Source organism: Felis catus, chromosome B3, assembly GCF_018350175.1.
Source record: "Felis catus isolate Fca126 chromosome B3, F.catus_Fca126_mat1.0, whole genome shotgun sequence".
NCBI classification, from domain to species: domain Eukaryota; kingdom Metazoa; phylum Chordata; class Mammalia; order Carnivora; family Felidae; genus Felis; species Felis catus.
This window is the reverse complement of record NC_058373.1, coordinates 119,806,811-119,825,538: the sequence shown is the minus strand read 5'-3', so window position 1 is coordinate 119,825,538 and position 18,728 is coordinate 119,806,811. Positions and strand designations below refer to the sequence as shown.

Below are 18,728 nucleotides of genomic sequence, written 5' to 3'. Positions count from 1 at the left end.
TTCAGAGCTGGCATTTCACTGGCCCAGCAGGTAGAAGAACCAAGACTGTATGTAGGTCGCTCCGACTCCACAGCAGAGTCCCCCTTCCTATACTATTGCCATGCTGGTGGCCCCGGGGAAGGAGGGACAGGGGCCTCCCTCAGATCCACATGCAGGTGGGAGGGCTGTTTGCCCCCGACTCAAAGCACAATGAGAGTATGTGATCCCAAGGCTGGTGGCAAACAAGGAGTCAGGTCCCGCTCCCGGGGAGGGGGTGGAGGGACTATTGGAAACCCAGGGGCCATCCTCCAGTCCCGGCCTCAAACCTTTCTCTCCTGGAAGCTCCTGAAGATCCACTCTGAGGACCGGCCCTCCTACGTGGAGCTGACATTCTCTCAGCACGTCCGTTGCGAGTGCAGGTAGGTCCTCGGGGAGCGGCAGGGACAGGCCCTTCTCATTTGGGAGCCTCAGCCCGGTGGCTGCCCATCCCTCCCACGCTGTCTTCCTGGCTGAGGGAGACGAAGGAAATAAGGGACCAGTGGCAGCTGCCTTTTATGCTCCACATCAGCCAGTTTTGCCCGGGGAAGTGGTCCCATCAGCTGGAACACAGTTGCCTGAGAAGCCACAGGGGCAGAGGAAGCCAGGGTCCGTCCCAGACTTGGAGGGGCTGGGGGTGCGCTCTCCCCCTCCCTGAGGTGGGAGGGGGCCGCCACAGCCCTGGAAGAGGCGCCTGGGGCTAAGACATTGCTAGCCTGGACTTAGTCCTAGGCCAGGCTGGCGCCCAGGGAAGGGGCGACTGGACTGAGGGGCACAGAGAGGGATACGCTCTGGCAGGAGAAAAGTGGCAGAAAGGAGGAGTCAGTGGCTTTCTTTAAAGCCAACCTCCGCCTGGCAGAGCCTCTAACCAGCAGTCTTGCTGCCTTTGCCCAGAGCACCCTGAACATTAGTTACCAGGAGCAGCAGGCCGGGCACTTTAACCAGGCTCAGGGAGGAGAGAAATGGGCTGGAACCCATTCTCCTGGTGCCCTGGGCCATACATAGATGGCAGCACCAGACTAGAGGTCCCGAGCCCTGACCTGAGGCCAGAAGACAGGGGGAGAAGCACCATTTATTGTGTGCACCTCTTTTGTGCCCCCCACTAGGCACTTGAATGTTTTCTCATTCATTCAGCAAACATTTATTGAGTGCCTGCTGTATGCCAGGCAGTGCCCTAGATGCTTGGGATACAGTGGTGAGCAAGACAGACAAGGTCCCTCCTCTCATAACAACCCTAGGAGGCAGGTACTATTGTCACCCCCATTTTACAAATGAGGTAAACCGAGGCTAGTCAGGGAACCCCAGCCTATATAATCCCTAAGCCTGCCATTTCTCATGCTTCCTCTCATGGCCATAACTACATTCTTCAGGAGCCCCACTGCTGCCCTGCCTCCTGTCCAGGACTTGGGCCACCCCTTTTGGACCAGAGCCCAGGCTCTAGGCCCTCTTCACTCTACCTCTATTGGAGGCCCTGCTTCAATCCATTTCCTCCTTTCCGTCCTGGCCAGGGCTTAGCCATGTAACAATAGCTCAGTAATGAACCCTCCTGGGCACAGTGCCAGATGGTGACATTTCACCTTCTACGTCACCTCTGCCCTCACAGCCACTCTTTTGGGGCAGGCAGACCGAGGAGACGAAGGCTCACAGACCGTCTCTGACTGGCCCAAGATGGCAGAGACATGACCAGGCAGTCCCTGGTACCAAGATGCCCTGGTACCCTGCGCTGGCTCCTAAGGATGACAGCCAGCCTAGGGCAGCATTGCCCCGGCCCAAAGCCGACTGTTACCATACTACCCACGCCCCCACCCCCGTTCCCAGGAAAGACGGAGGCCCTGTTCCCTTCCAATGGGTTGGGCAACAGGGACACCTTTCTTCTCACTTCTGGGCCAACAGCCACAGCCCTGGAGGCAGAACCAGGACATGCCTGGTGACTGTGGGGCTCGTGCTCACCTCCCTTCGCGTCACCCCCTCACGCGCTCCCCCTGCTGTCGCCCGCAGTGTCATACATCCCCAGGGTGGGGGTGGCCGTTGTGCCCCAACAGGCATCCTGAGCTGGTGGCAACCATCCTCCAGTCCATTCACTGTCCTTGCAGAAACTCCCAGCATGCACTCTGGGGGGAAGGGCAGGTACCAGGGAAGGAACTGAACAGAGAAAATCAGAGAACAAACTCGCAAGTGCACAGACTTGATGCCAAGAGGCGGAGGAGTGCACAAGGCTGTGGGAAGGGGCCCCAGGAGGAGGTTCCTAATTCTAGTGGTGGGGTCACAAGAGCTTGGAGTGGAAGCTGAAGTCCAGAGGCCTCTGGCCATCCCTCCCTCACTGGCTCCATTCTGCCCCCTGGTGGTGTCAACGCTAACCGCAGGACCAGGGCTGGATGTCTGAGAGGTGCCTGGGTGGCGGGGAGCCCCCTACTTACTGGTTTCCTGATTGTCCCCTGGTCTCTCTGTCTGTTTTCCCAGGCCTCTGCGGGAGAAGATGAAGCCAGAAAGGTAAGTGGCCTGGCTGGGGCTCCGGGCTATTCTCGGGCCTGCCAGCCTCTGTCCTAGCATGGGGGCCCCCAGCCACTTTGTCTTGACGCTTTTGGCTTATTGCAGGAGGAGACCCAAGGGCAGGGGGAAGAGGAAGAGAGAGAAGCAGAGACCCAGAGACTGCCACCTGTGAGTGCGCGGAGGGGGGGACCAGGGATGGCAAGGAGTCTGGGCCAGAGGGGGCCCCTGCCCTGCCAGCAGGGATCAGTGGTCGGGAAGGGGAAAGGCAAGGCCAGGGCAGTCTTGGGGCAGAACAGGCAAGTGTCTCCTAGGGAATCTAGGGCCCAGGAAGCATCAGGGGAACTTGGTTCTTCATCAGGCTTAGCCCTGAGTCTCTTCATGGCCTTTAGTGAGTCACGTGACCTCTCTGCCCCTCATTTTCCTCTGTGTGTAGGAGGGGAACATTCAGTCATTCTACACACATCTACCAAGCACTTACTGTGTTCCAGGTACTTCCATAAACAAACCAACATGATTCCTGCTCCTATAGTGCTTGCATTCTAGTGAAAAATATTCTCACAACTGAAAACACATCTGGGGCTACTTCCTAGTGGCCCTGTGAAGACAGGGGTGCTGGGGATGCCGGTCTCCTGAATGTGTGCAGCCCTCGCTTCCCCCTTGGGCCCAGGCATGGACTTGGGGAAAGAGCTGGCAGTGTGGTCCATGTGCACCGCCCCCGCCCCCAGCCCCTGCCAGGCAGCCCCACATAGAAAGTGTCCCCGTTCCTCCATCTGCCAGGACAGTGGTCCTCAAACATCTCATTTGGGAATCTCCTGAGAGAATTTCAAAAGCCCACGTGCTCCCTCGCTTCTTAAGTTGACATTGAACTTTAAAAATTAGAAGTTCATCAAAATTATACATAGTTACATAGGATATCGTTTCTGGCATGTTATAAATATTAATGTTTTAATAAAGTCACTATATAATTCTTTGGGTACACCCTATAGAATCAGCCACCCTAAGAGTTCCCATCACGCGCTTAAAAACAAATTAAACGCTTTGCTTTAATAGTTGCATGTTTACGTTGCTTCTTTTTAACTTGAACCTGTGTTTCCATTCTACTTCCCCCACAGAATTTCAGCCCAATTTTTTTTGTTGTTGTTCTTTGTTTTTTTAATGTTAATTTATTTTTGAGAGAGAGAGAGAGAAAGACAGAGTGTGAGCAGGGGAGGGGCAGAGAGAGAGGGAGACACAGAATCCAAAGAAGCAGGCTCCAGGCTCTGAGCTGTCAGCACAGAGCCCGACGCAGGGCTTGAACTCCCGGAGTGTGAGATCATGACCTGAGCCGAAGTCGGATGCTTAACCGACCGAGCCACCCAGGCGCCCCTAATTTAATATTTTTTTTAATGTTCAAAAGTCCATTATGTGTCCCCTTGTCACATTTATCTGTCATAACAATGGTGTATAAATTTGAATTGTTTTCATTTTCCTGTGAACAGAAAACTCTAAACTAAGTCCTTTCCTGGAATAAGTTATCACCGTAATTATTAGTGGTACCAGTTGATCAAAACAGCACAAATATGTCGTATTTTAATAAATGTTAAACATAAAAGTGTAATCAATCTTACAGGGAATGCATCTCAATGAGATGATGGTGGCTACCTCTTTTTAATTAGTTAATGAATCCACTAATGAATGTTACCTCCTGCCGGACTGAGACAGGATTCAGCATTAATTCCATTTTCATTTTTTAATAGAGGGAAAGGTTGAGAAACCATGCTCCCAGAAAGAAGTAAATGGGACTAGATGTCATACAATCATTTGAACTCCTTCCAAGTTATTTGCCAAAAGCCTCAAGGTGATCTGCTGACAAAAATTACTTCTCTTGGCTTATTAGCTGACAGTTCGGTTAAATTGTTCAATTTTGTTGAAAGCGAAGACTTGGCAACCACTTGACTTGCGAAAGCCTTGGTTACCTGGTCATTGGCCATATCGCCTTTTTCAGCACCTACGGGGATATCTCAGGTTGTCCTTTTGGTCACCGTCCCCACCCCACTGGTTTTATCCTGGGGCAAAGTACTGGGCTGGATTTGGAAAGGACAAGATGTTTCTTTCCTTCCTAAAGGGAGCGGGGCAGTTGTGACCAAGGTGGTGGGGAAACAGACCTCAGGCAATTTCTCATGCAGTCTTCAGGCAGAGGACATGTGGAGGCTGAAAACTGATTCTCTTAACACCATCCATACTCACATACCCCTTGGACAATCTTCATGCACATCTAGGGTTGCCCGTACCCCTGTTAGAAGACTGTGGTCCTAGAGTAACCAGAGGCATTATTGCATGAAGCCAGGCTGGGTTCAAAGTTGGCTCTGTCACTGACTAGCTGTGTGACCTTGGGCAAGTTTCTTAACCTTTCTGAGCCTTAGTCGTTTTTTTGTTTTTGTTTTGTCTTCTAAAGGGTAATGATAGCAGGGCCTTCCTCATGGGATGTTGTTAAAGGGCAATGAAAGAGGGCTTAGCACAGGGCTGGGCACGTGGGTAAGTGCTTGGTGAAGGGTGACTCCTAGCTTCTTGGCCTCGGTGCAAGCAGAGACCCAGGAGTGCTGCAATCTCCCTGTGCTCCCTGTCCAAGCTTTCCCTCCAGGCCTGTCCCCCCTCCCATAGGAGGGACCCTGCCCTCACAGGGTGCTGATACCCCCTTTCTGTGTTTGGTCTCTGGCAGGTGCGGCAATACTGTTCCCCGGAGGTAACCAGCCCCTCAGAAGAGAGACAACCCCCACCCGGCTCCTGTATTTATTACCGTCACACTCTCAGTTACCTCCCTGCTGACACCTGCCCTCTATTTATTAGCCAATTGTATCCCTGCTGAATGATTTGCTTCCTCCAGGATGAGGGGCAGGGAGGGGACAGGACCCTCAGGAATTCAGTGCCTTAAACAGAACGTGAGAGAAAAAAAGAAGGCAGCCACGGACCCATGTGTGTTTCAGCTGCGGGAGAAGCGCGCAGACGCGGCTTTGTGAGGGGCACGCCAGGGCCCGGCGGGCTTCCCGGGAGCAGGAGACAGAATGGGACCTGCCTCCTGTTCCGACCCTGGACCGTGTGGACCAACAGCGCTGGCTTTGGGAGCCCCTCGCCCCGGCAGGAGCGGAGGAGCCTGTTCTGTCGCCCGGGCCCAGGCTGGAGGGGAAGGCACGCCGGGGATGGAGGGGTCCTTCTGCGTCCTCCTCCTCCTCCTCCTCTGGGCAGCAGCTCCGCACCCTGGAGATCCGCCGACCCCAGAGAACGATGCTTGCCTGGGGGCCTTTGCCGCTCCTCGCGCCCTAGTCTGTCCTGACGTCTTGCACTGCTTCGTGCTGGGACATCGTTCTTTACGGTCAAGGCATCACCACCTGCCCCTCTCAGGGACACAAGCAAAGAGGCGGCCCTAGGCCGGACGTGGAGCAAGCCGCCCCTCGGTGGCTGTCCGGCTGCCAAGCCAGATTCTCTTGAATAAAGTATTCTAGTCTGGAGACAGCTTTCCCAGGGGAGTGTGTCTGCCGCAGCAGTGGGCCTCAACGGCAAAGACGTGGAAGCAGGACAGGAAGAGGGAGGCTGCGCTCAGGGCAGCCCTGGGGCCGGCTCCGGCCTCTCCTGCTGCACCCTGGAGTGTCTTCTCCCCTGCCGCTTCAGGCAAAACCCTGGGGTCCGCTCCTCCCGTCGCGATGGGTTCCCAAGATGGAATCTTGGCCTCAAAGCTGGGGGCCCTGGCCCCAGCCACCCCGAACACCCTCACATTCAAGAGCACACTCCCTTTCCCCTTCCCCCAGGGCCGTCCCACTCTCGGTCCGGCGCTGGCCCCCCGGCCCCTGGGGAATGGGGGCTCCCAGGCTTCTCCCAGCCCTTTGGGCCAGACGTCCCGGCGGCAGCATCCCAAGCCTGCTCGGGCTGCTGGCGCGGGCGGGGATTCCCAGATGCTGCCCGATTTCTTCTTCCTTTTACCTCCCATCTTCCTCTGCCTTCTCCTGAACACCTTGGCATGAAATGAGAAAAATGTCCTTTTTTCTTTTTTCAGCCCAAACCACGTACTACCAGATTCCCACCTGCCCGCGACCTGCAAGGCGTGTGTGTGTTTATGTTGTGTGGTGTTGTGGGAGGGGGAATTCCCCACTTCTGTCACTTGAGGCGGCTCGGGACAAAACCACAGGGACCCAGTGGGCAGGGGCCGGCCTCAGGCTTTGGAGGGAAGCCATGGACAGGCCGGTAGGGGTGGGGTGGGGTGGGGTGGAGCAGCCCTGCTGAGGCAGCTGCCCTTGGCAGTGTGTTCCCTGAGGCCTGGGCCCCCCTGGAGGACAGTCTGGTCAGAATGTGCTTCTGGTATGGTCACGGGGGCGGGGGGGGGGGGGTGGGCATTGTGGGCCAGCCTCAGGGGACACACTTTACGGGAGAGACGCACTTCTCTCCTACTTCTCCACTCATGGGCTGCAGCCGTCCTGAGCCACTGCCTTTGACAGACTGAAAGCTCAGAAGAGCACCCCTTCCCCTCGGCCAGGCCTTTGGCTCCCAGCCAGGGACCCCCCACAGGGCCGCTCACATGGAGGTCAGCTTCCCCACCCCAGTGACCCCTGTAGAGAGCCAGAGACCAGGGAAGCTCCCAGAGGCCGGAAGTGAAAATCTGCATCCGGGGCGGGAGGCTCACAGCAGGAACGAATAGGAAAGGAAGTGGCTGGTCCATTTGACCATACCGGCAGCCCCATAGGTCTTAGAGGGCCCTCTTCATTTGCTCGTACGTGTTTGTAGAGCACCCCCTGTGCACCTGACACGGTCCGAGGCCCCAAGGATTCAGTGGGGACTAACGTGCCAGGACCTGCTCTCGCGGAGCTTATATTTGAGGGGAGAGACCGACTATATGTTGCAAGATGTTGGATGGGCTTTTCTGTTGCTCAAATTGATGACTAGACCCAGAACTAAGGAAAAAGGGGTCTTGAGTATGTCACACTCTAAAACGAAGAGAAACAATTTGGGGCTGGACACATCTCCTACAGGATTTACTATGAGATGACTGGCGGCCCCAAACACCACCCAGCACCCCCCTTCCTCAGTCTTCACAAGCGGAGACCAGGGAAGGGGAGGGGGAGAGAGGGGGAGGCGAGGTCCCTGGAGACCTGGGTTGCCGACCCCTTCGCATCTTCTCCCCGGAGCTGGATTTGCTCTGTGCAGATTTTTAAATTTTTTTTTCAACGTTTTTTATATATTTTTGGGACAGAGCGAGACAGAGCATGAACGGGGGAGGGGCAGAGAGAGAAGGAGACACAGAATCGGAAACAGGCTCCAGGCTGCGAGCCATCAGCCCAGAGCCTGACGCGGGGCTCGAACTCCCGGACCGCGAGATCGTGACCTGGCTGAAGTCGGACGCTTAACCGACTGCGCCACCCAGGCGCCCCTGCTCTGTGCAGATTGGCCCACGTGCTATCTGGATGGCACCTGGGGGGAGCGGAGAACTGAAGGGTGACAGAGGAGAGAGAGGGGCATCCAGCAGGAATTTCCCATGGGCCGGGGGGACATGGTGGGAGGCGAATGGCCCTGAGCTGCCTTGCACACGTTCTCCTGAGAGGAAAAGCTGCAGGTAAGGCGACCCCATGGGCTGTGGGCTGTGGGTGTGGGGTTGGGGCAAGCGCTGAGTGGGGGTGTCAGATATAGAGCTGGAAGGGGAACGCATCAGGGAACAGTGCGGTGGGGTGCCCTGCGGTGTGCCCCACAAGAGAGTTGGCCTCCAGATGCCCATCATGCCAGATGCATTCACCGCAGAGAAGACGCGGCCACAGCTAAGCGTGCCTTTGCCCCAGTCACTCCTTCCTGACCGCGTGTAAAAGAGGCGAGAGGACCTGTGGAGAGGGCAGGGCAGGTACAAGGGCAGACTGTGCCCATGACCTCCCCATTCCCTTGGGACAAATCCATACCCTGCCTGAGGGAGGAAAACGAGTTGGTCTTAAATTGGATAGAGCAGCCTAGATGGGGCTGGGCCTTTCCTAAATTAAAGTGACAGGAACATTAGAAGATTTCCCTGGGGCGCCTGGGTGACTCAGTCGGTTAAGCGTCTGACTCTTGGTTTTGGCTCGGGTCATGATCTCATGGTTCGTGGGTTTGAGCCCCTCACTGGGCCCCACGCTGACCACACGGAGCCTGGTTGGAATTCTCTTTCTCTCCCTCTCTCTCTCTCTCTGCCCCTCCCCTGCTTGTGCTCCCTCTCTCTCTCAAAATAAATAAATAAACTTAAAAAAAAAAAGATCTCCCCAAAATGCTATTAAGAGACAGGAAAAGGATGATTAACATAGTTCATCTAGAAACAATAAAGGAAGGAAGCTAGTTTGTTTTATACCCACTGTTTGCTCAATAAGCAAGTTACACATATAAACAAAAAAAAATTAATAAGGAAATGTCTTCTTGCCAAAATGGGGCTCTGGCATATTAGAGATGGCCTTGAATTCTTTGACATTACTCCCCTCAAGAGGTGAGGTCTCTGTTCCCCGCCCCCATGAATCTGAGTTGACCTGGGTCTTCTCCCTACGGCAGAAGGGACCCAAAATGTTTCCTTTTGAGCTAACTGGCAGCTTCTACTTTGGTCTCTTGGAAGACTGAGCTGCCACGTCAGAAGTCTAATTATCGTGAGGCCACCATGCTGGAAGGAAGCCCAAGCCAGCCATATAAAGGGAGAGAGAGAGCATGGGAGCAAGAGTCAGAGAGCTCGATCAGTTTCCAGCTGTTCTAGCTCCCAACCATTACAGCCATCGCCCCAGACCCGTGGAGCAGAGATGAGAGGTACCCAGTGTCCACTGTTTGATTTCCTGGCCCTCAGAATTGTGAGATACATTCATAATTAATTGTTTGGGGCCAGTTTGTCATGCAGCAATAGAGGCTAAGTAGAATATAAGGAAAATAAGGAAAGGTGATGAGATTGTGTTTGGGAGAAGCTACTTTATTTATTTATTTATTTATTTATTTATTTATTTATTTTGATGAAATTTATTGTCAGATTGGTTTCCATACAACACCCAGTGCTCATCCCGACAGGTGCCCTCAATACCTATCACCCACCCACCCCTCCCTCCCACCCCCCATAAACCCTCAGTTTGTTCTCAGTTTTTAGGAGTCTCTTATGTTTTGGTTCCTTCCCTCTCTAACCATTTTTTTTTCTTCCCCTCCCCCATGGTCTTCTGTTAAGTTTCTCAGGGTCCACATAGGAGTGAAAGCATATGGAATCTGTCCTTCTCTGTATGACTTATTTCACTTAGCATAATGCTCTCCAGTTCCATCCATGTTGCTACAAAAGGCCATATTTCATTCTTTCCCATTGCCGCGTAGTATTCCATTGTGTATATAAACCACAATTTCTTTATCCATTCATCAGTTGATGGAGGGGGAAGCTACTGTAGAACCAGGAGGTCATGGATGGCCTCTGTGGAGATGACATTTACGGTGAAATCTGAAGGACAAGAAGGAGTTGGTCACGTGAAGATCACAAGTAGGAGCACTCAACCAGAGGACACAGCGGTGCAAAGGCATGGAAGCAATCCCATGACAAGCAAGGAAGGAAGGGCACAAGATGTGATGTCAGGTAGGCAGGGGTCGGGTTATGAAGGGCTTTACAAGATGGGGAGGAGGCGGAATTCTATTATAATGTGGAGGGAAACCATTGGAGGGTTTCAAGCAGGGGGGTGAAGTGATATTAGGTACATTTTTTGTTTCTTTTTTTTTTTTTTCAACGTTTTTATTTATTTTGGGGACAGAGAGAGACAGAGCATGAACGGGGGAGGGGCAGAGAGAGAGGGAGACACAGAATCGGAAACAGGCTCCAGGCTCCGAGCCATCAGCCCAGAGCCTGACGCGGGGCTCGAACTCACGGACCGTGAGATCGTGACCTGGCTGAAGTCGGACGCTTAACCGACTGCGCCACCCAGACGCCCCAATATTAGGTACATTTTTGAAAGATCCCTCTGCCTCCTGTATGGAGAATGGACTCTAGGGACACCAGACCAGAGGAGGTATTAGAGTTTGGTCCTAATTATGCGTGTGAACTGGCTATCCTGATCATTCATTCATTCATTCATGAGCATTCTTTGAGGCTACCAGGAGCGGGCATTTTGTAGTAGATACGTGTGTGGGGGGCAAAATATATTACCAAGTGAAAACCTTCCCAGTTTCCTGCTTAATAAGGAAAATCCCACTCTGCAAGAAATAAGGAGGATAAGGAGAGAGGCCTTAGCTGGAGAGGCTGTTGATCTACCTAAGAACTAAGAGAGAGGAGGGAAATAAAAGGGCTCAGGGCCAGATCTAGAGAAAGAGCTCTAGATTTTGTTTTGTTTTGTTTTGTTTTGTTGTAGAGCTCCTGATGACTTAAAGTAATTTGGGAATGAGGGAAGGGCTTGGGAGAGCGCTACAATATTTCCCTCATGTTGAAGGCCCTAATGTTCTTTGAGAGATGCTCACTCAGAGAGACACCAGGCAGAGATCGAGCCCCGTGGAATACCAGATTAGCTAGGGTTACAGAGATGGGTAAGACATTGATCTTAAAAACTTAGTCAAGGGGCACCTGGGTGGTGCAGTCGGTTAAGCGTCCGACTTCAGCCAGGTCACGATCTCGCGGTCCGTGAGTTCGAGCCCCGCGTCGGGCTCTGGGCTAATGGCTCAGAGCCTGGAGCCTGTTTCCGATTCTGTGTCTCCCTCTCTCTCTGCCCCTCCCCCGTTCATGCTCTGTCTCTCTCTGTCCCAAAAACAAATAAACTTAGTCAAAGGAATCAGATATGCGCTATGTGCAGGCAATTAGAATAAATGGAAAGAAGGCCTGCGGCTTAAGCAAATGCAGATCAAGTGCTACCAAAGAAATCTGAGGTATCTGGGATGAATGGCACATGGGGGAAACCAGGGCCTGCTTTGCAAAGTTGGTGGCACTCGAGCCATGACTTGAGGAAAGGCAAGGTTGAGTGGGGGGAGGTGACCAGGGAAGGCGTTCTAGTGGGAGCGCCCTGCCCCCCTGCCATTAACAAAGAACCCAGAGGTGGACGACCCACCACTGTATAGGGATTTTCAAGTGGTTCAGTTTGGCTGATGCTTGAGGTCCGTCAAACAGAAGAGTGATGGAAAAGGCCAGAAGGTAGCCCGGGCCCTGGATGCCATCCTAGGGAGTCAGGGCTTTGCTAGACAGTGGGAAGCGCTGAAATTTTTTAAGCAGGAGAGTGACATGATTTGGGGATTCAAGGCCGAAAGAAAACTTACAAATAATCTACTTCTACCTTCACTTTTTGCAAATGAAGAAGCTGAGGCCTGGGCTTGTCCACAGCCATGAAAGTTAAGTGAGCCAGAATTTAAAAATTTATCAGTGAGTGGGATGGAGGAGAGGAAGAGGGGAGGAGAACTGTGTCTACTCCCAGCCTGAGAAGCAGGCCAGACATCTGCGAGGTGGGCTGGGTGGGTCGACAGAATAGGGCCCCTCCACAAACTCTGGTGGGAAATCAAGGCTCCAGACAGGGCAGTAACGGGACAGGGCCTTGGTGTGGAAAGATGGCTGTCTGTCAGCACCAGAGTCCAGCAGCTGTTTTCCAACAGAAGGCTGACCCTTCCCTTTCCTGAGGGAAGCGTGGAGTGCCCCTCCTCCCCCTGACATTGGCTGTGACGGAGGCAGATGAGGGCCTGGCCCCCGCTAGCCGTCTGTGGGCCCCACCTCACAGGCCATGGGGCTCCGGGCCAAAAAGATGTATGTTTCTAGTCCCTGAGGTGACTTTGTTACCATGGAGACCACCAGGCAGGCCTGTCAGGCTGGGAGGAGGTTGGGAGCTTCCTCACAGAGTTGGCCACCCCCCTCCCTGTTCCTCCCACCGGAGAGGGTGTTACCTGGGTGATGGGGAAAGGGTGCCACCCTACTGACCTCTCATGGAGGCCCTCTGCGAATCAGGCCTGGTCTCGGGCAGACTCTCCGACCCCCATGCTGCAAGCCTTCCCCTTCTCCTCTCTCCTCTGGGGCCCCTGCCCCACCCACCCCTGCAAGTCTGCCGGGCCACCCATGTGGGCAACTCGGTAACAGGAGCCTCTGTGCTCACACAGCGCTGGTTGTTTACAGACATGTGACCGCCTGCCGCCCAGCTGGGGTCTGAGGTTTAGACTGTAATGGTGATATCCTTCCCTCGTTGAGCCCTTTATCCCTTTCAAAGCAGTCTCTGCCACCGTCCTCTTCCTTCTGAAGCCTGTGAAGTCTTCTCACTTGCCAGATGAGCTGGAAGGAAGTACCGAGAGGGTGAGAAATCTGCCCCAAGAATTTCAGCCCCGGGAGTCTCGGAGGGTCAGGGGCTGACAGCTGGCTGCGGCTGGGCCACCTCGCCTCAGGCTAGAGGCGGGAAAGGCAGAAGCTGAGGCCTTGCAGGCTCCGATTCACTGATTCACTTGTGGTCGCAGGGCCAGCCTTGTGGGGGTCGTGGAGGCCATCACCTGGTGGGGAGGGCTCAGTCAGAACCTGGGCCTGCATTCTGCAACTGTCCTCCCAGATCAACTGGAGCTACAGCTGCTCACCAGTCCCAGCCCTGGGGGAGGCCGAGGGGAGGGGGGGCCTCTTCCCTCACAGCCAAGTTCTGAGTCCAAATCCAGGAGGCTCCCGGTGTCTTTGGGATTCTCTAGAAACCAGTCCTAGCCAATCGAGATTAGCTCCAGCAACAAAGGCTCCACATGGTCTGTTTCACTGAGACCCATTCTCTGGAGAATCCTAATACACTATGATATAGTGATAATATGTGGTCTTGTGTTGTGTGGAGGTTTAAAAAAATAGAAATATAAAAGGCATCACGTTGGAGGCAGCATTTGGGAACTGTTTTTTACTCAATATGTTTTGAGATCTTTATGTAGGTGTAGACTTCCCTGCCATCCCCTCCCCTTTCCCCCAGAAGAAAACATTCCCATCCTCTTAGGAAAAGCCTAATTGTTCTGTGGCTATAACAAGCAACACTTAGAACCAGTTATAAACCCGGTTTATATGACCACTCGTTTCAGTAACCTAAAACCGTGCGCTTAACCAGTAATAAGCACACCCCGAAAATAACCGGTCAGCGACAGCCTCACCCCACTGACCATGCTTCTAGGGCCAGAGGTCAGCCAATTCCTGTACACTCTGAAAGCTGACCCACCCCTGAACTCCATGGTCCCCTGGAGCCCATAGGAAATTAACCTTGCTCAGACCCAGTGCCTTACAAGTACAGCTCTCCCTTGCTGAAGCAAGCAGTAAACTCAGCCTCTTGTTTCAGATTTTGAGTGGTTGCATCTTCCTTCAATACTTCCCCCAACCGAAGACTTTCTTGCGATCTAGCGCAGATTGAAATGAAGAGTTTCAGGGAAATGAATGTCTTCCAAAATCCAGAGAATGGACAACATATTTTTTTCCAGCTTTCGTGTAAATTTGCTCTAAGCTGAGGCCAGAAGCCCCTTCCTTCTTTTCCCTCTCCCCTCCTCCAATATCCCAGTTCGATCGTGGTGCATCCTACGTGGTGCATCCGCAAGGCAAATAAACCTCTCTTTTTGTATTATGTCGTGTGATGTCAAAAGACCCCTTTTCCCACGTCAGACATGAAGACAGAGAGAAAGGAATAGTAAAGGAGTCATCCTGCTACAATACTTAATTTCTGATATCAAAATGAGATTGTAGGGGCGCCTGGGTGGCGCAGTCGGTTAAGCGGCCGACTTCAGCCAGGTCACGATCTCGCGGTCCGGGAGTTCGAGCCCCGCGTCGGGCTCTGGGCTGATGGCTCAGAGCCTGGAGCCTGTTTCCGATTCTGTGTCTCCCTCTCTCTCTGCCCCTCCCCGTTCATGCTCTGTCTCCCTCTGTCCCAAAAATAAATAAACGTTGAAAAAAAAAATTAAAAAAAAACTGAGATTGTAATATACTCGTTATTTTATAACTTGCTTTGTTTTAGGTTTATTTATTTTGAGAGAGAGAGAGAGAGCACACGCACAAATGGAGAAGGGGCAGAGAGGGAGAGAGAGAGAGAATCCCAAGCAGGCTCAGCACTGTCAGTGTAGAACCCACAAACGGTGAGATCGTGACCTGAACCAAAGTCAGACGCTTAGACAACTGGGCCCCTCAGGCACCCAAACTTGCATTTTTAACTCAATATCTCATAGACATTTCCCCATGACATTAGATATTCTTCAACAACGTGAGTTTTTAAGTGCTGAATTGCACTGCATCATTTGGATATCCCATAGTCTGATTCATTGATCTATTGCTAGATAGTTTCTTTTTTTCTGTTGTTGCTGTAAGAAACAATGCTATGGTGAACATCCTGTGGGGTTGTCTTTGTGTGTAGATCTGTGTCATCATAAAAATAAAAACAGTAGCAAAAATCAAACCCATCCTTCGATTGTGCATTCTGCTTCCAGGTGCCTCCCGATTCCGGCCTGTGCTTCAGATCCGCATGTTTGATAGTTGCCTACCCTTTCAGTCTCTCTCTTGGCATTTCCACTCCCTTCCATAACTCAGCCCTGAGAGAGTGACCCCAGGGATTTCCATGGTGTCAGTCAGCATTTCCGGTTTTTATCGTACTCAACAGCACATGTTGTTCTTAAACTCCCAGTCCTTTCCTCAGCCTGGAAGCCTCCATGAGATCTGGTCTCTGCCCGTCTCTGGCTTCATCCCATGTGAGATGCTTCCCAAAGGTCCAACACACTTGTCTTTTCTTACTTCTTGGAATTTGTGGTGCCCCCTCAGGGCCTTTGCTCATGCTGTTTCCTCTGCCAGGAAATCCCTTCCCCCCCTCCCACACCCAACCTTGCTGACTAATACACATGCATCAGCCATAGCTCAGCGCAAAGGCACTTCCTCAGGAAAGTCTCCCAAATACTCCTCCCCATCAAACTGGGTCTACTCCACCATCAGAGCTTTATGGAGCCCTGTCTACTTCCTTGCAGCACTAATCACTATATCCTGAAAAATAATTCTACAATTTCATGTGTCTACTTACTATATAATTTTAAAAATATTAATCTTGGGGCGCCTGGGTGGCTCAGTCGGTTAAGCGTCCGACTTCGGCTTGGGTCATGATCTCACAGTTCGTGAGTTCAAGCCCCGCGACGGGCTCTGTGCTGACAGCTCAGAGCCTGGAGCCTACTTCACATTCTGTGTCTCCCTCTCTCTCTGCCCCTTCCCTGCTCATGCTCTGTCTCTCTCTGTCTCTAAATAAACATTAAAAAAAAATTTTTTTTTATATTAATCTTAACATCACAAATAATAAACCCATTTACTTTGTTCCTTAACAACAGAACATCACAGATATTATAGAGGCTGCTTGCTCCCTCCCCCGAGTCCATCCCTGGCCTCCACTTCCTGGATAACGGCACTGTTGGGAGCTTGGTGTGATCAGCACAGGGGTCCAGGGCTTGGGCTCCGGAGCCAAACTACTAAGGTTTGATTCCTACTGCTCCTACTTCCTAACTGTGTGAGTGTAAGCAAATCACCTACCTGCTTGTTGCATATTAAATTACTCAAATAAAAGTGCCTCAATTTTATCATCTGTAGGGTGAAGATTAATGATAGTAGCTAATGGTGCTGTTTTAAAATTCATGTATGATGTTTTATGTTAGGTGATTAGAATAAGTGCCAGGCTCCTAATGAGTGCTGAATAGATGTTAGCTCTCACTATTTGAAATCGCTAATTTTATGTGTCAACTTGACTGGTTCCTGGGGTGTCCCGAGATTCGGTGAAACATTATTTCTGGAGAAATAATGTCAGTGAGAGTTTCTCCAGATAAGATTAGCATTTGAACTGGTAGACTCAGTAAAGGGGATGAACTTCCCCGGTGTGGGTGGTCATCATCCAATCCACTGGGAGCTTGAACGGAGCAAATCGGTAGAGGAAGGGAGAACAGCTCTCTGCTAACTGCGCTGGGACATTGATCTTCTCCTGCCCTTGGCCTGGGACTTCCACCATCGGTGTTCCTGGTTCCCAAGCTTTGGACTTGGACTGGAACTTATACTCTCGGGTCTCCTGGTTCTCAGGCCTTTTAGATTCACGCTGGAACTATGCCCCAGACATTTCTAGGTCTCTAGCTTGCAGAGGGCAGATTGTGTGTCTTCTCTGCCTCCATAATTGCGTGAATCAATTTCTTATAATAAGAAATCTATCCACCTGCCTATCTATCCTACTGGTTCTGTTTCTACGGAGAATCCTAATACACATAATATATCGATGATATACAGTATTGTTTTGGGTGGGTGTTAAAATCATATAAATATAAAAGGCATCGCATTGGAGGCAGCATTTGGAACTGTTTCTACTCAATATGTTTTGAGATCTTGTATGTCCATACAAATGGATTTACTTCTGGTTCATTCTTTTAAAAGGCTGAATAACAATAACAATAATAATAATTCAACATATGAAAAGTCACATTTATGAATTCATTTCTATATTGATATTCCATAAAATATTGACTTTGAAGTTTTTTCCCAATTTTTTGATAGTGCAAGCAATGCTGTAATGAATATTCATATACATCCTCATGCACATGGGCAAATGTTTTCCTGGGTTAAATATCTAGAAGTGGAACTTATAGGTCACAGATTATGGTTATTTCTACTTCAAATGGCTCTGGTAAATCATCCTCCAAAACGTATAATTACATATCCCTCCCCACCAGGAATATTTAAAAGGCACTTTCTACCCGAAGATCATGCTGACATTCTTTGATGCTTTCTTCTAAAAATTTGAGGTTGTTCTGGGTTTTTTTGATCTAGTGTTTTAAACTTGAATTTATTCATGTATTTTTTTAAATATTTATTTATTTTTGAGAGTATGAGCAGGGTAGGAGCAGAGAAAGAAGGAGACACAGAGTCTGAAGCGGGCTCCAGGCTCTGAGCGGCCAGCACAGAGCCTGATGCGGGGATCAAACTCACGAACTGCGAGATCATGACCTGAGCCAAAGTGGGATGCTTAGCTGACTGAGCCACTCAGGTGCCCCTAAACTTGGATTTATTTTTGTATATGAATAGGAATTAATCATGTGATTATCTACCTGGAAAAGCCAGACCACCAATTGATGAGTTCAGCAAAGTGGGTGGACACCAGATCAATCAAATCAATATATTAGTAATAATGATCTGAAAACATAATAATTTTAAAATCCCATTCACCATAGTAACAAAAACTACGAAATACTTATGAATAAACTAATTAGAAATATAGAAGACCTTCATGGAGAAAGCAATAAAATTGTATCGAAAGACACAAAAAAGACCCAGATAAATGGAGAGATGTGCTATGTTCAGTCATAGGATGACTACCACTATAAAGATGTTGATTCTCCTGGATTAATTTAAAACTCCAATGCAATTCCAGTCAAAATGCCAAAAAGACTCTTCGTAGAACTTGAAAGGATGCTTCTAGAATTCGTATGTTTTTTTAAAAGAGTAATAAAATAAGGGCGCCTGGGTGGCGCAGTCGGTTAAGCGTCCGACTTCAGCCAGGTCACGATCTCGCGGTCCGTGAGTTCGAGCCCCGCGTCGGGCTCTGGGCTGATGGCTCAGAGCCTGGAGCCTGTTTCCGATTCTGTGTCTCCCTCGCTCTCTGCCCCTCCCCCGTTCATGCTCTGTCTCTCTCTGTACCAAAAATAAATAAATGTTGAAAAAAAAATTTAAAAAAAAAAGAGTAATAAAATAAATCATAAGTTAATTCAGTTGTGCCAATACCTCTCATGAAGAATCCATCCTGTCCCACTGGTTTGAAGTTGCTTCTTTATCCTAAGTTAGATCCCTCTAGATGCCTGAGTTGGGTTTCGGATTCTTCATTTCTCACTTACACGTCTTGTCCCACACAAGTCATGGAGCAAGGAGGAGTTCCTTGTTGTTTCTCAAAGACTCAGGCTAAAAGAGGCCCTGTGCCTCCACAGACATGTGCTTTCAAGATCACTGTGGTAGGAGGGAAGGGGCAGGGTGAATTATACACTGGCTTTTGCAGCTTCCATCGTGAAGTAACATGTTCTGTCCTTTCGCACCTCAAAGCGAGTCCTGCGGCCCAGCATAACTTCCAAAGGGGCCGAGAAGTGTGATCCGCCCACATCCCAGAAGGACGACCGGACCGTGGGAATGCTTCTAATGTGCTGCCATTACATATGGTGTTTGCTGTAAGTTTCTCGTAGATAACCCTTGATCACGTTAAGAAATGCGTTCCTAAGTTTGTTTAGAGTTTAAGAGTGTGTTCTTATCATGAATGAGAATTAAATTTTATCAAACGACTTTA

At 50.7% G+C, this 18,728-nt stretch overlaps 1 protein-coding gene and 1 long non-coding RNA gene across 16 annotated transcripts in view; both read left to right on the top strand.

Annotated features, from left to right (window-relative positions):
* The window catches only part of PGF (placental growth factor), a 52,151-nt gene extending 46,161 nt beyond the window's left edge, over window positions 1-5,990 (top strand). For 8 of the 14 annotated variants that reach the window (XM_045060242.1, XM_045060243.1, XM_045060245.1 and 5 more), the window contains 4 exons: window positions 322-398; window positions 2,476-2,505; window positions 2,578-2,673; window positions 5,204-5,990. In XM_045060242.1, the coding sequence (XP_044916177.1) occupies window positions 322-398; window positions 2,476-2,505; window positions 2,578-2,673; window positions 5,204-5,231 (231 nt within the window). In that variant the 3' untranslated portion in view covers window positions 5,232-5,990. Of the gene's footprint in view, window positions 1-321; window positions 399-2,475; window positions 2,506-2,577; window positions 2,674-4,241; window positions 4,343-5,203 lie in introns of all 14 variants that reach the window. The other 6 variants (XM_045060246.1, XM_045060250.1, XM_003987840.5 and 3 more) reach the window with 3 other exon arrangements.
* A 1,813-nt stretch (window positions 5,991-7,803) lies between these two features.
* Window positions 7,804-18,728, top strand: LOC109500921. Of its 2 annotated transcripts, none has more exons than XR_006599804.1 (4): window positions 7,804-8,083; window positions 9,866-10,072; window positions 15,754-15,896; window positions 18,491-18,728. It is a non-coding gene; the product is annotated as an uncharacterized LOC109500921 (long non-coding RNA). The 2 variants fall into 2 exon arrangements; XR_006599805.1 differs by having other exon boundaries at window positions 15,754-15,929.